The sequence below is a fragment of the Silurus meridionalis genome, chromosome 27 (genome assembly GCF_014805685.1).
Source record: "Silurus meridionalis isolate SWU-2019-XX chromosome 27, ASM1480568v1, whole genome shotgun sequence".
Lineage (NCBI taxonomy): Eukaryota > Metazoa > Chordata > Actinopteri > Siluriformes > Siluridae > Silurus > Silurus meridionalis.
Genome location: NC_060910.1, coordinates 15,042,748 through 15,058,564, shown reverse-complemented (window position 1 = coordinate 15,058,564; position 15,817 = coordinate 15,042,748). Strand labels below are relative to the sequence as shown.

General features: G+C 39.1%; 2 protein-coding genes across 2 annotated transcripts; both read right to left on the bottom strand.

Annotated features, from left to right (window-relative positions):
* Positions 1-1,539: 1,539 nt before the first annotated feature.
* Positions 1,540-9,782, bottom strand: LOC124380807 (cyclin-O protein A). The gene is made up of 3 exons (XM_046842069.1): positions 9,429-9,782; positions 7,958-8,143; positions 1,540-2,145 (listed from the first exon to the last, which is right to left on the bottom strand). The coding sequence occupies exons 1-3, from the start codon at positions 9,636-9,638 to the stop codon at positions 1,576-1,578; spliced, it is 966 nt and encodes a 321-aa protein (XP_046698025.1). The 5' UTR covers positions 9,639-9,782; the 3' UTR covers positions 1,540-1,575.
* A 1,673-nt stretch (positions 9,783-11,455) lies between these two features.
* On the bottom strand, positions 11,456-15,597 carry isca1 (iron-sulfur cluster assembly 1). The gene is made up of 4 exons (XM_046841143.1): positions 15,443-15,597; positions 13,531-13,584; positions 12,875-12,980; positions 11,456-12,390 (listed from the first exon to the last, which is right to left on the bottom strand). Exons 1-4 carry the CDS (start codon positions 15,521-15,523, stop codon positions 12,242-12,244), a joined length of 390 nt encoding a protein of 129 aa, XP_046697099.1. The 5' UTR covers positions 15,524-15,597; the 3' UTR covers positions 11,456-12,241.
* Positions 15,598-15,817: the final 220 nt, after the last annotated feature.

The following is a 15,817-nucleotide window of genomic DNA, read 5'->3' as shown; positions in this document are numbered from 1 at the left end:
ACACATTCCTGGGCAGCTTTATTATTTTCTAAACACCACCGTGTACAGAAAACAGGTGCAAACTGTTAAACTGGCCCATTTTACAATAAAATAGTTTAGTCTGGCCGTAATCCCCAAACTAAGTGGGATTGTAAGATCTCGCTGGATGTTGAGGAAAGACAAAAAATACTTCTGACGCCCATGTGCGTGGGGAAAGGGACAGCAATCAGAAAACACAGCAGGACACATAATCTAGCAAATCAGACGAATATTTCGCATTGTTTTCAGATCGTCTCCTGTTTCCACAAACACTGCATCACATATGTATAATAAATAAGATAACCGGATTAACCAACACAAGTCCAGGTGATCATGAGTTCATCAGACATCTGCTTTCAGTGCAGTTTCACAATGGAATTAAAGAACATAAAACAACATCTGTTTGCGTGCGCCATGCACGGCTGGAAAAGTCAGTAAATATTACTCTGTCTCTTTCTTGCTGCTTGATTTGCTGGGAGAGTGGCTTTTGCGTCATTCTCCTAATCCACTTACCCCTACACTGTTTTCCAAACAGACATGTGGATTGTAGCTTAAAGCGGTTTGACATTTAAGTCGAAGTATTTGCTGTTAAGTCATTTCTGCCCAAATTCAACACCGACTCAAGAGAATGAAATGCTACGAATCTCAGGTGCAATGACCTGCTGTGGGTCCATTAAACAAAAGCCTTCACCCCTCACCTTCTTGTATTGGGTTCTGCCTCACTCGTAAATAATGTTAGATTCAAATCAGACCTTCGCAGAGATAAATGATTAAATAAAGACCGATTTTTTTCAAGTTATTCAACCAGTCCATTAAATATAAAATAATAATGCTATAATCTTCATGGAGTGTCCTATATCCATGTAAATCAATAACATTATGTCTTTCTCCTTATACATTCAAGAACTTGATGTTCATCCTACTGTATGATTTCTACAGTGGCGTCTACAAAAACCTCATGGACCACAAAGCTTGTGTGTATATAATAAAGTCCTTCCTTAAAATAACAGTGAAGTCAGTTATACAGTACAATCATAAATCCATCTCTTCCATCCGAGATGTTTGGTGTGGGATGGATTAACTAATATATGCCCACAATAGTTGAACAGCCTCAACAAGCTGTAAACTACAATATATGCAGAGGAGAAGAAGGATTTCCGGATGATACATATCATACATATAATTTCATTCGCTATAACTGATGACATTTTTCCCTCATAATCACCGAATTGCTTTTATTCAAGCTCATTGACCGATAATTAACCAATTTTATATGATTTTAAAGGTTTTCTTCAAGCTTAAGGTTCACTTGATGCAATCACATCGCTGCATTATTGTTCTTAATGAACAAAAACAATGGCTTTTGTTTAGAACAGTCATATTTGTACATTAATACACTGAATATCATTCATAAAACAAGGTTTATATAATTCAATTATCATTTGCATACATGCATATATTATAAGATCTTTGGAAATGGACATATACAGTATATATGTGTGAGTGTGTGTGTGTGTGTGTGTGTTATATTAACAGAAAATTACAATCATTAGCAAATCAGAGCTTTATTATGTCCTGAAGTAACTCCTTATTGAGAGATGCCAATAATCCGAGCTCATGTGTGCATTGCTGAATTAAATCCGGATCGTCTAAACTCTGTGAGGTTTTCTCTACATCACCGAGAAAGTCTGTTGACGTATGTGTCGAGTCAGCGTTTTGAATTGTTGACTCGTTTAATTGTTCCCTTAACAGGTCCTTTGCCAGATTCAGTGCGCTCTGTGCAATCACAGACGGCTGGTACCTGTTGAAAGTGTAGTCCGCGAGACTAATCTCACACACTTTGAACGCTAAATATTTAAACCTCTCGAAATTCAAAAGCTGCTCTTCACAGTCTTTCCAGATCATCCAGCTCTTCCCTTCTTCAGGAATGTTGTCCTCCATTCTGGCCTCAATTCTGGATACCTCCCAATTGACGAAGTGGTCGAGAAAGTAGGCGATAGTTGGTGCAGCCAAGCGGAAGTTTAGTTTGATGAGGATGAGGCTCTCGAGATTGCAGAGCTGCTCTCTGGTGAAGGCGTCGCAGCAGAACGAGAGTAGCAGCTTAATGCCTGGAAAGTGAACTTCAACCTGAGAGATGCACAACAGCCACACACACACACACACACACACACACACAAAATACATAATGACACACATTACGATTTTAAAGCCACTCTTTATCTCTTTCCAGACAATCAGTGATGGACAGTAACAAAGTAAATGTTACTGTACTCAAGCAGTCTTTTCCCCTTCTCTGTACTTTATTGAAAATTTTCCAATTGGGGAGACTTTTGCTTGAAGTTCACTGCATTTCAAAATCAAATATCCTACGTTTTAATCGATTACATTTTGGGAAATCAGTCGTTCCTTTTTATTTATGAGTGGATTTAAACATAACCGGTCAAACACGTAGCAAGTCACCAATCAGGGTTGGTGTTTTGAACTTGTTTTGATTGGCGCTTAGTGTATCTACTGCTCACCAACATACAGTTCAACAGCAGGCAGAACATTTCTAAGAGGAATAAATGATGAAAGAAACTCCTGACTTGTCGCTACAACACCCGTGGCCGCAATGTGCATGATTTTATTTAAGTGGTTGAAAAGAATGATTTGGGCTCATGATAATTTGAATAGATATTATTCAGCGTTTGACACATTAATATCATTCTATTAATTTAAACCGAGCTGATTAAGTGAAGAGTCTTGTAATAAAAATAATAATAGGAACATTTTAGCCATTATAAATCATAGTACTTTGAATACTTAAGTACATTTGAGGGCAAATACGTTTGTACTTTTACTTAAGTGAACGTTTAAAGGAGCACTTTTACTGGAGTCATATTTTACCAGTATCTCTACTTTAACTCAAATAAAAATAAAAATCAGTTCACTTTGTTAGACTGTGACTCTGATGGACTCTGATAGCATAGGCGTAAATCTCATTTAACAGTAGGGGGGACTATAAATATACAATTTCTCATGAGCAATTTTTGAAGGGGGACACAAATAATACAGTCAAATTGTACTGATAAAGACACAGTGTCCCCACAGTGAAAAACTGTGCTTTTATCATTATTATTGTAGCACAGAGACTGCGTCATTATGGTTATTTTTTTTAAAGTTTCTCTCAGGTTCCATGACAAAGCAAAACAAGGAATTAAAAAAAGGTTTAAAATTGTATTTAAAATGAATTAAGACACTTAAGAACAGAATAGAAACTGATTATAAAAATACAGTGGGGTCATTTGGAATGTAGCACAGTGCTTATTTAGTAAATGCACAGATAAACAATATGCTAATTGTGTGTTAATGTTAAATTAACATTATACCAAGTCGCCCCAAATAAAACACTGCATAGGGAAACGGCTTTGGTGTGTTAGTGTCAGTGCACTATGCTACAAGCTACTGTAAACAAGCTAACGTTCACTAGATAACTCATATTTTAATCAATAATAGAGCAGATTCATGGAGAATTACATGCTAATCAGCATTTCACCCGCAACTAATTTATGAATGAATCTGCATCAACTACATTAAAGAGAATCGCTTTATTTAAAGTGAATAAAATCACCTAGTTAATGGAGTTGAACATTAATTGAAGTGCAGACACACACCTGACTCGAGTGTGTAGAGAAGGTGAGATGAACACACACCTGACTCGTGTGTGTAGAAGGTGAGATGAACACACCTGACTCGTGTGTGTAGAGTGGGTGAGATGAACACACACCTGACTCGTGTGTGTAGAAGGTGAGATGAACACACACCTGACTCGTGTGTGTAGAGAAGGTGAGATGAACACACACCTGACTCGTGTGTGTAGAGTAGGTGAGATGAACACACACCTGACTCGTGTGTGTGTAGAGTAGGTGAGATGAACACACACACACACACACACACACACACACACACACACACACACACACACACACACACACACACACACACACACACACACACACACACACACACACACACACACACACACACACACACACACACACACACACACACACACACACACACACACACACAAAATACATAATGACACACATTACGATTTTAAAGCCACTCTTTATCTCTTTCCAGACAATCAGTGATGGACAGTAACAAAGTAAATGTTACTGTACTCAAGCAGTCTTTTCCCCTTCTCTGTACTTTATTGAAAATTTTCCAATTGGGGAGACTTTTGCTTGAAGTTCACTGCATTTCAAAATCAAATATCCTACGTTTTAATCGATTACATTTTGGGAAATCAGTCGTTCCTTTTTATTTATGAGTGGATTTAAACATAACCGGTCAAACACGTAGCAAGTCACCAATCAGGGTTGGTGTTTTGAACTTGTTTTGATTGGCGCTTAGTGTATCTACTGCTCACCAACATACAGTTCAACAGCAGGCAGAACATTTCTAAGAGGAATAAATGATGAAAGAAACTCCTGACTTGTCGCTACAACACCCGTGGCAATGTGCATGATTTTATTTAAGTGGTTGAAAAGAATGATTTGGGCTCATGATAATTTGAATAGATATTATTCAGCGTTTGACACATTAATATCATTCTATTAATTTAAACCGAGCTGATTAAGTGAAGAGTCTTGTAATAAAAATAATAATAGGAACATTTTAGCCATTATAAATCATAGTACTTTGAATACTTAAGTACATTTGAGGGCAAATACGTTTGTACTTTTACTTAAGTGAACGTTTAAAGGAGCACTTTTACTGGAGTCATATTTTACCAGTATCTCTACTTTAACTCAAATAAAAATAAAAATCAGTTCACTTTGTTAGACTGTGACTCTGATGGACTCTGATAGCATAGGCGTAAATCTCATTTAACAGTAGGGGGGACTATAAATATACAATTTCTCATGAGCAATTTTTGAAGGGGGACACAAATAATACAGTCAAATTGTACTGATAAAGACACAGTGTCCCCACAGTGAAAAACTGTGCTTTTATCATTATTATTGTAGCACAGAGACTGCGTCATTATGGTTATTTTTTTTAAAGTTTCTCTCAGGTTCCATGACAAAGCAAAACAAGGAATTAAAAAAAGGTTTAAAATTGTATTTAAAATGAATTAAGACACTTAAGAACAGAATAGAAATTGATTATAAAAATACAGTGGGGTCATTTGGAATGTAGCACAGTGCTCATTTAGTAAATGCACAGATAAACAATATGCTAATTGTGTGTTAATGTTAAATTAACATTATACCAAGTCGCCCCAAATAAAACACTGCATAGGGAAACGGCTTTGGTGTGTTAGTGTCAGTGCACTATGCTACAAGCTACTGTAAACAAGCTAACGTTCACTAGATAAGTGATATTTTAATCAATAATAGAGCAGATTCATGGAGAATTACATGCTAATCAGCATTTCACCATAACTAATTTATGAATGAGTCTGCATCAACTACATTAAAGAGAATCGCTTTATTTAAAGTGAATAAAATCACCTAGTTAATGGAGTTGAACATTAATTGAGGTGCAGACACACACCTGACTCGAGTGTGTAGAGAAGGTGAGATGAACACACACCTGACTTGAGTGTGTAGAGAAGGTGAGATGAACACACACCTGACTCATGTGTGTAGAGTAGGTGAGATGAACACACACCTGACTCATGTGTGTAGAGAAGGTGAGATGAACACACACCTGACTCGTGTGTGTAGAGAAGGTGAGATGAACACACACCTGACTCGTGTGTGTAGAGTAGGTGAGATGAACACACACCTGACTCGTGTGTGTGTAGAGTGGGTGAGATGAACACACACCTGACTCGTGTGTGTAGAGTAGGTGAGATGAACACACACCTGACTCGTGTGTGTAGAGTAGGTGAGATGAACACACACCTGACTCGTGTGTGTGTAGAGTAGGTGAGATGAACACACACCTGACTCGTGTGTAGAGTGAGATGAACACACACCTGACCTGTGTGTGTAGAGGTGAGATGAACACACACCTGACTGTGTGTGTAGAGTAGGTGAGATGAACACACACCTGACTCGTGTGTGTAGAGTAGGTGAGATGAACACACACCTGACTCGTGTGTGTAGAGTAGGTGAGATGAACACACACCTGACTCGTGTGTGTAGAGTAGGTGAGATGAACACACACCTGACCTGTGTGTGTAGAGTAGGTGAGATGAACACACACCTGACTCGTGTGTGTGTAGAGTAGGTGAGATGAACACACACCTGACTCGTGTGTGTAGAGTAGGTGACATGAACACACACCTGACTCGTGTGTGTAGAGTAGGTGAGATGAACACACACCTGACTCGTGTGTGTAGAGTAGGTGAGATGAACACACACCTGACTCGTGTGTGTAGAGGTGAGATGAACACACACCTGACCTGTGTGTAGAGTAGGTGAGATGAACACACACCTGACTCGTGTGTGTAGAGTAGGTGAGATGAACACACACCTGACTGTGTGTGTAGAGTAGGTGAGATGAACACACACCTGACTCGTGTGTGTAGAGTAGGTGAGATGAACACACACCTGACTCGTGTGTGTGTAGAGAAGGTGAGATGAACACACACCTGACTCGTGTGTGTAGAGTAGGTGAGATGAACACACACCTGACTCGTGTGTAGAGTAGGTGAGATGAACACACACCTGACTCGTGTGTGTAGAGTAGGTGAGATGAACACACACCTGACTCGTGTGTGTAGAGTAGGTGAGATGAACACACACCTGACTCGTGTGTAGAGTAGGTGAGATGAACACACACCTGACTCGTGTGTGTAGAGTAGGTGAGATGAACACACACCTGACTCGTGTGTGTAGAGTAGGTGAGATGAACACACCTGACTCGTGTGTGTAGAGTAGGTGACATGAACACACACCTGACTCGTGTGTAGAGTAGGTGAGATGAACACACACCTGACTCGTGTGTGTAGAGTAGGTGAGATGAACACACACCTGACTGTGTGTGTGTAGAGTAGGTGAGATGAACACACACCTGACTCGTGTGTGTAGAGTAGGTGAGATGAACACACACCTGACTCGTGTGTGTAGAGTAGGAGATGAACACACACCTGACTCGTGTGTGTAGAGTAGGTGAGATGAACACACACCTGACTCGTGTGTGTAGAGTAGGTGACATGAACACACACCTGACTCGTGTGTGTAGAGTAGGTGAGATGAACACACACCTGACTCGTGTGTGTAGAGTAGGTGAGATGAACACACACCTGAGGGGGAACTCAACTGTTTCTAAATACAGTTTTTGCGTTTGTTTCTTTTTCTACTTACACAATTATTCAGGTATACATACATATAAATATCACAATAGAGAGTGCGATATTTTTTAAATAATTTTTTTAGGGGGGACAACCCTCGGATGTGGGGGGACATGTCCCCTCCGCCTCCCCACCCGCCCCCGGATTTACGCCCATGTCTGATAGTATTGCAGTTAGAATATTTTCTATTGTCTTTGGTGTTGCTTCTACACAGCTTTCTGGCAGAAGAGAAACAGCACAACCTAGTGGAAGCTTGAAAACATCTCAGTCTGTTTTTGCTTGCATGACAAATATTTTAAAATCCTTATGTGACCTACAAAATAATCACGAAAATATTTTGGTGCCTCATTTCTTCTGCGTCATTTTGTGGTAGAGGAAATTGAACCTCTAGACCTAACAAGTATGACTGCTCAGGAGAATAATAGGAAAATAATCAAGTACATAAGTTTGTTACTGATTCTACTGTTAATACTTTTCATTACTTTTATTGCTTTATCAAAGAACTTCAATATGGTGCTCACAGCTACATGTTATAACACTGCATATTAATGTACAGCAATAGCCTGGTGTATTCAGGTTAAAGGAAGCTGTGAGAGATACCTCCCTTTACTTTTATCTACCTTTTACTATGTGACAACAAAAACTCACATATTTGGTCGCAATCAGCAACGACGTCACGCCGAGTAACTGAAAGCAATCTGACGCCACCGCCGTCGTGGCCAGAAACCGATCCATGATGTTCACGGCCAAGCAACAGGACTCGAACGTCAGATCGAAGTATTTATAGAGATCTATCAGCCAGCTGACCAGTACACAGCGCGCCTCAGCAGTTATCTGTGGAAACATCAGCATTACACTCACACACTTACTCTTTTTATGAAATCAAAAAACAATTAAAAAAATTAATAAAAAAAACCCAGGCTTTTCTTCAGTCATTTTCATTTTACTACAAAGGTCAAAAGTAGGATGTGGTATCAAAACATTTCCAGGTTCGTTTTGTAACACGCCAACAGATGGCAGCAGAAAGCTGCATGCACAGCCACAGGGAGCACCGACCTATGTAAGTCAGTATCGTCCTGTGTACATCAGGAACTGGTGCTATTCTGAATACGTGCGTTAGAATTTCATGTTGAGGAAGGACATGGAGATGAAGATCCATCTCAAAGGTCGGCGTTTTGACACCAATAAAGAGATTCGGCGCGAATTGCAGAAGGGGTTTGACACGCTTTGAAAAGAAAACTTCTAGGACACATTCCAGAAGAGGCAGGAATGCTGAGAGCACTGGGGACTATTTTAAAGGTGATAGTGTGTTAACAGTAGTGTGGAGCCCATCAGCTGCAGCTTGGTGGTGCACGGATTTGAAGTCACAACCACCCAATCAGAAGTCCAACATCTTCACCACTGAGCTTCAATTTCCTATAGAAGGGGTTTTCTTTATTAATTCACTTTCCTGTTATTTTCACCAAGAAATCTTTTTCACAATATCTTACATCAACACAACTTCTTACATCAACACAAATTCTAATCATCTCATGGTCCATATTTCTAACAATATTCAGTTCAGGGTCTGAGGAGCTGTTAGGAGGCTCTGCTACCTCATGCCCCACTGTGGGACGGTGATGTTTAAGGAAAACTACAGGAACTACAAACTTCACATCTGATCATTTTCCAGTTGTCCCCATGTACAAAGTGTGTTTTACTCCACTTATACCCCAGATGTTCAACTGAATTCAATAATGATGTCATTCTAATGTTTCTTCAAAGATTTTACTGGATCCGTTTTGGAAAATATCTAAATTGATGCATTCAGTGGGACGCTGTCCCTTTCTTCTTTAGAGTTCTGTAGAATTGAAGACCACTCTGTGGTGCCTAATAAATAAATCCCACCCACTAACAGGTGAAGAGATATCAGTGTTCTTCACTTCACCACTCCATGATGTTATGATGTTTTTCTAGATTCGGGACAATGTGGTTAAAAAACAATAAAACAGAATTAAACTGAATTGAATTCTAACTCCAGATCTAGAATAAGATCCGAATCGTGTTGTAACATCCTTGGTGACATGATCACAGTCCTTCATAAAGAACCAACAAGAGAAAGGTGATGGACACCAGGTACCTGTGTTTGACCAGACAAACAGTTGAGAACTAGAAAGTCCTGCTGCTTGTTCCTCTGGTGGATAAAGTGGTCCTCCTCGTATTCACTGTAAAGGTCGTGGCACTGTGTCATGGTGTATGGAGGGTCCCGTGACCCCGGTCCCTTGAGGCGCTGTTGAGATGAAGAGGGGGTGTGGATGTCATCTTCAAACCCTGAATCACTGGTCATCATCGCTCGATATTAAGTCTTTTGCATCTCCCTGTTTTCCCCAAACTGCTCTCTTTCCTCAAAGTCGCAACACTGACTTTTTCTTCTCTCTCACCCCAAACACCTCTCCAAAAAAGACCATGACTTTGGTTTGGACACTGTGACGTAACAAGTTGTTTTTACGTCACCTTCCCGGGGCGCTTAGCGCGCATTGCTTCCACGTGTGCGCCGTCGCCATGGCAACTCACCTCGCGGGAGCGGCGGGAGCGTCCCTTATATTCGCGACGGGATCGGGGTGGGGCTGTGTCCCAAATTAAGCGCTTCGGGCACTTCGTAGTGCGTAGTAGCTGTTATTTAACACTCAGCGGAGTGCGCTTATATAGGGAGCAGGAGGGGAGTTGGGACACAGCCTAACGATTAAATGAAATGGCAGTTAGTTGTGTAGCGAAGCATCATCAGTAACCTAATCACTGTACACACTCATTCACACACACACACACACACACACTCACTCACACACGCACACACACACACACACACACACACTTCTCTTAAGCCTTATCTGCTTGTTTTTTTCTTCCAGTATTCATTTATTGTGTATTTGTTTAGTATAATTAATATTATTATTGTTTAGAATTAAAACAGCTGCTTTTCAATACTTTGAATGTCTTCAACTAATTCATTAAAGTAATAATTTCTATAAAAAAGAATTATACACAAAAAAAAAAAAACAGGAAATAAATGCACTTTTCCTTTACTTCCTCCATCTCCTCCTTCACATTCAACTTTATTGTCATTGTGCAGAATAAAGTAACAGGGCCAAGAAATGAAGTTAACATCCAACCAGAAGTGCTAATAGTAATGTAATAAAATAATAATAATAAAATATATAAATATATGAATATACAGTAGAGGTATTAAAGGAGTGCAAAGGTGTGATATATATGACAGTAATACTGTATAAATGTAAAGATAAACACATTATTTGAAAGTGACTATAGAAACGGCACCGTGCTGTCATTTCTGCAACAGTATGCAGTTACAATAAGAGACAATGTGAAAAACAATGTTAGTGTACAGTGCAGTCTTGAGTAGTGTTAAGTTGACCGAATTCTATCTTTGTAACGTGTCCTCTTGTTAACGTCTCAATTTACGGCCAATAATTGTGAAACCCTGTCCATCAGATCACCCAAACTGTTTCTACAAACACAAATGCACAGAATGTCGTCATAGATTAACAGTTTCTCTTCACTGGAAAAAAAAAGAGGCCCAAACACTGTTCCAGCATGACAATGTGCACAGAGAACTCCATGAAGACATGGTGTGTGAAGGTTGAAGTGGACAAGCTTGCACATAGCCATGGAGTGAACGATCTTGAATGGCATGCTATAGATCTCAGACCTTAACCCTAATTAACATCTTCGGGATGAACTCCTCCACACTTAAGTGCACACTGTATCCTCCTGAATCTATACCTTTCATGTCGAACCGATCTGAGATGCAGTGTATGGTTTCCAACTGAAGAGAAACTCCAACGTGAAGCAGGGCGTCATGATAAAGCAGGAAGGTCCAGAATATGAGGTACTTCAGGAGCACGAGCAGCTCAAAAGTGAGAGGGAGATGAATAAATTGGAATCAAAAAGTTCTTATGAAAATATTACATTGAACACAATACTATTTTTTCCTTCACTCAAGTGTAAAACCCAAGAAAGAAACTTACAGGCACAAAACGTATACATTTCTTCAGAACGCTGCTTTGAGACAATGTTAAAATGCTACACAAATAAATCTGAAGTGTCAGTAGATCCATCTTCTCAGGTAAGAACCCAAACATCCACACGTTTTTCGGTATTGTACGTAAGCTTTATTGTGCGTTAATAGACAGGTTTATTTTGTTTGACCCCCACCCCCGACACAGTCGCTCACACACACACACACATTTCATACTTTTTAAAATGCATAATTACCCCAAGTCTTATACTTTATAATTCAAAGCCCTACCACTGATTTCTCACATCAGATTCTAATAAATGTACACGTCCTCCTCGGTGCAAGGACGTTACAGATGTTATGCTGCATCCATAAGCGGTTATAAGCATCACAAAGCTTGACGTTTTTTGTTTATAGCATCATTGTTCAATGAAATAAACTGACTGGATACACTGACCTAAACAAATGCAAAAAAACATGACATGAAGTTCAGTGGAAGAGTTTTCTCGGTCTCGCAAACACACACACACACACGCACGCGCACACACACACACACACACGCACGCACACACACACGCTCTATTTTACAGTAAGGACACATGAGCATACAGGCATATCTTCAGGCAATTATGGAGAACCAAAGAAATCTACACGTGAATGACACGCGTTCACAGACGTGTGTGTAAAATAAATAAAACACATCATTCCTCTCTTACATCATTTTCAGAACGCACAAACCGAGTTGAATGCTACTCGCTATAACAGTGGTGGTGAGGATCAGATTCAGTGGGTTTGCAGGGTAGGGAGTCTCCAACACATCAGGTTTTTTATGCTTCAGTCTTTAATTCCACAAGGCGGATCTCGGCCTCGGATCTCGGAAACTGGAGTGTGTGACGTGTACTCGAGCGTATACACGGCTAAATGTTGAAGCTCTCTCCGCAGCCACACGTTCCCTTGATGTTGGGGTTGTTGAACACAAACTCGCTGGAGAATTTCGTCTCCACGAAATCCATCTCCGTGCCGAGCAGAGTCAGCTGAGCCTTCTTCTCGATGAAAATTCTCACACCTGAAGAAAACAATAGATAATACGCATTTAGAACAAAAACAGAGCGGAACACAGGAAGCTGCTCAGACGAACAGACGATGAAATGCTTTACAGTCACACTGATTTGCTGTCTTAGTCATTAGTCACGTTGACATTGTTCAGGAACTGTGCACTGGATAAATAACGAGTAACCTGCATTAATGCAGCAGTGGAAATCCTCAAATCCTCAGGCACTGTTTCTGAGGAAAAGCTTGACCTTTAACTTCATCTCTCCAGATACATGTTTGAACAAGAAAGTCAAACGTGTGTGTGTGTGTGTGTGTGTGTGTGTGTGTGTGTGTGTGTATATATATATATATATATGCATATATTTTTTTCCTTTTCAATTCATGTCGTGTAAGTGCATTTTCCTAATGATTAAAAATACAATGAAACAAAAGACAAAGAAAAAAATAGATTTCCCCCAAGTTCACTTTTTTACTGACTTTTCACACTTGTCACTCACCATCCTGTACGACTTCTTCGTCAGATTTTTCCTTCTCTTTCGTATAGTTGAGTGTGTAAGTGAGGCCATTGCATCCTCTGGTCCTGACACCAACTTTAAGCCCAATCTAGACAGGTTAGAGAAACATAATTATAGTAATGATAATAATAATATTAATAATAGTTAGAGATCGGGAGATAGTGGATTATATCGATGCCAATAATCAACCGATAACCAAAAATTGTATTGAACTTCATTATAAAAAAATAAATAGAAAAATTACTGAATCATAAGAATGTGCTAAATATATATATATATATATATATATATATATATATATATATATATATATATATATATATATATATATATATTAATTACATTTAAAAATATTTAGGAAAACAAAAGACGCATTGAAACGTAAACAAAAAGGAACACCAAATAAATAAAAACAGCTACATCCAAAGACACTTAAATTCTGCACCTCTAGAGGCTGCTCTCGAACTGTATAACGCAACCCGGAAAAACTAGCGGTAAGGATCGATATTTGTCAACTGCTGGAACCATCAGTGCCAATGAATCGATAGACCTCTAATAATAATATAATAATATAAATAATATTGATAATAATATGAACAGGTTCGGTGTCTATCACTGATTTAAAGAAGTCAACTTACATATTCAGGCTTGTTCTGTAACAGCAGCCGGACTCTGTTTACAGCTGAAGGTGTCTAAAAAGAAATAAAGATCAACATTATTTTTTCATTCAGTCTCAAATCTCCTGAAAAACAGCTTTTTTGACGTCGCCCGGCTCCGTAATCGGAATTTGGTGGCAATATGCAAAAAGTGTCAAATGCAACAGTGACCATAAGACATACGAGAACTAAAGTGGTTCATTTATTTTTTACTTAAAATGAAATACGGGCTTAAAACCTACACAGATTTCATTCGCCAACCTTTTACAGCGTCGCGTTTTTTTGTCAACAAAATATCATAGAATATGAAGTGAACAATGACTCAGCAACGATGACTGCTCATAATAATCAGTGGACCTGCACGAATTTATACAATTTATCAATATTATTTAATTATTTAATCACCACCTATTTAAGTTAAAGAAAAAGAGGAAAACAACACAAGAGAAAAACGACTAACTGATTGCTTTAGAAGTGCTTTTCTATTATTGACTTGATCTCATACACACTGTATTTGGACACTGCATCCACTGCAACCCTTAGGAGGATACAGCAGTTGATGAACAGGGTGATGTCCTACTCCATGTAATCAGGATGTGACCAGTGTTGGACTACAGAGTAACGAGCAAAATATACAAAAGCTTCATATCATTAGAAATATAAACCATGATTTAATTATGTACAGAACATTACAATCTAATGGTTTATGGATAGATTTGATGTCTGAGACACCCGTTAGTTTATGTTCTCACTAGAAATAGTTTTTTTTTTTAACAATTTTTCCTCTCTTTCTTTAAACTACTTGATCATTTACAGAGAACTTGGACGTGTTCTAAAAACTACATGACAGTTTCACCTGAGGATCTTTCCTGAAAATGTCCAATAAATGTCTCCTAACTAAAAACAACGTCACGATCAGCAAGAATACGCTATACTTATAATTATGTGGATTAAATGTGGCATTAAACCCACAGCAGGAATACTCACCTACAGATCACAGAACATTCTGAGACGCTCTGAAATATTACAACAACTTCTACCAGATCTGATTACATCCTTTAACTCGGTAGTGGTTTAGTATCAGTTATAGCTTGATATTTCTGTGCAATCAATGTAAAGCCATTTTTATCTTTAGACTTCTTAGATTTTTTCCCCCCAGCAAAACCAGTTACACTTTTGAGTGTTGAAAGATTTGTTCATGTACAGAGAACATTGAAGTGCATTGTCCTTCTTGCCAAAAGAAAAAAAAAAAGTTCACCACCATCAGGGATCCACTAATCATCTGTCTGTGAAACATTCATATTAAATCCACAGTCCATTTACAAAAAAAACAGAAACATCAAAATCCTCTGAAAGAGTCGAAACACATTCAATCTCATGTATAAACCTAATATTAATCTGAATTATAAATGGTGTATATAAAGGTGTAGACTTACTACACTAACTATAATCTCCAGCGTCATTACATCATTACAAATACTACTACTAATAATAATAATATATGATTATTATAAGACTATGGCTTTAAAAAGGCCTCATCAGAGGAATGATGAGATCTGATCTCCTCTGGCGGATCTCAGGAGGTTCCTCTTGCAGTTCCTTGTCAGCACCCAGCAGGACACCATGGAGCTAAAGGTCACATCAGATAACCTCTTCAACTCTGATCGATGACCCGTTTCGCCATGTAAACGAAATCAATTATACCTTAAAAAACCCCGTGGCTGATCAGAAGTTAGTGCACCCTGAAAAGTGCTAGACTGTCCATTAGCCGTTGAGGGTAACCTTGCTAATGCTAAGACGCTAGTTCTGATCTCCGACGCGATAACGGCGCGTGGATCGTGCTGTCTGCTTTAAATTACTTCGAGAGTGTCGTGAAAAAAAAAAATACACTCACCAGCGTCAAGGCGGTTCTGATCGGTAAAATCTTCCGCCTGCTTACCGCCTTTACAGTAGCTCTGGCTATGGAGGCAGACATGTTCGACTCCCATGAAGTTTCTCTGTGACTTCATGTAAACATCAGCGCTCCCGGAACCGCCCACCAACGGCAACCTCGTCACTGATTGGCTGCCCGATGATTGGCAGACTCTTTGTCCAATCAACAGGCACGTAACTCCTACGCAACATTTTTTGTTGTTTTTGCGTTGTGTCTCTTAGGGATGGTAAAATACACCGTTTCGCATCAGTGCATCGGTATAAAACTTAACGATGTGATTTAAAAAATTTGTGCATCGGATACTTACATTTGTATAACAGTGCATCGGTAAAAACC

Bases quoted from the DNA above. Each gene is read 5' to 3' on its own strand.
- isca1 (XM_046841143.1), bottom strand. From the start codon at position 15,523: ATGTCTGCCTCCATAGCCAGAGCTACTGTAAAGGCGGTAAGCAGGCGG. The intron at 13,585-15,442 runs GTGAGTGTATTT...ATTTCTTTTTAG, and splicing joins TCAGAACCGCCTTGACGCTG to ACACCTTCAGCTGTAAACAG. The intron at 12,981-13,530 runs GTAAGTTGACTT...TAACCTGTCTAG, and splicing joins TACAGAACAAGCCTGAATAT to ATTGGGCTTAAAGTTGGTGT.
- LOC124380807 (XM_046842069.1), bottom strand. From the start codon at position 9,638: ATGATGACCAGTGATTCAGGGTTTGAAGATGACATCCACACCCCCTCT. The intron at 8,144-9,428 runs GTACCTGGTGTC...ATGTTTCCACAG, and splicing joins GTTTGTCTGGTCAAACACAG to ATAACTGCTGAGGCGCGCTG. The intron at 2,146-7,957 runs GTGAGTTTTTGT...TGCATCTCTCAG, and splicing joins TGCTGATTGCGACCAAATAT to GTTGAAGTTCACTTTCCAGG.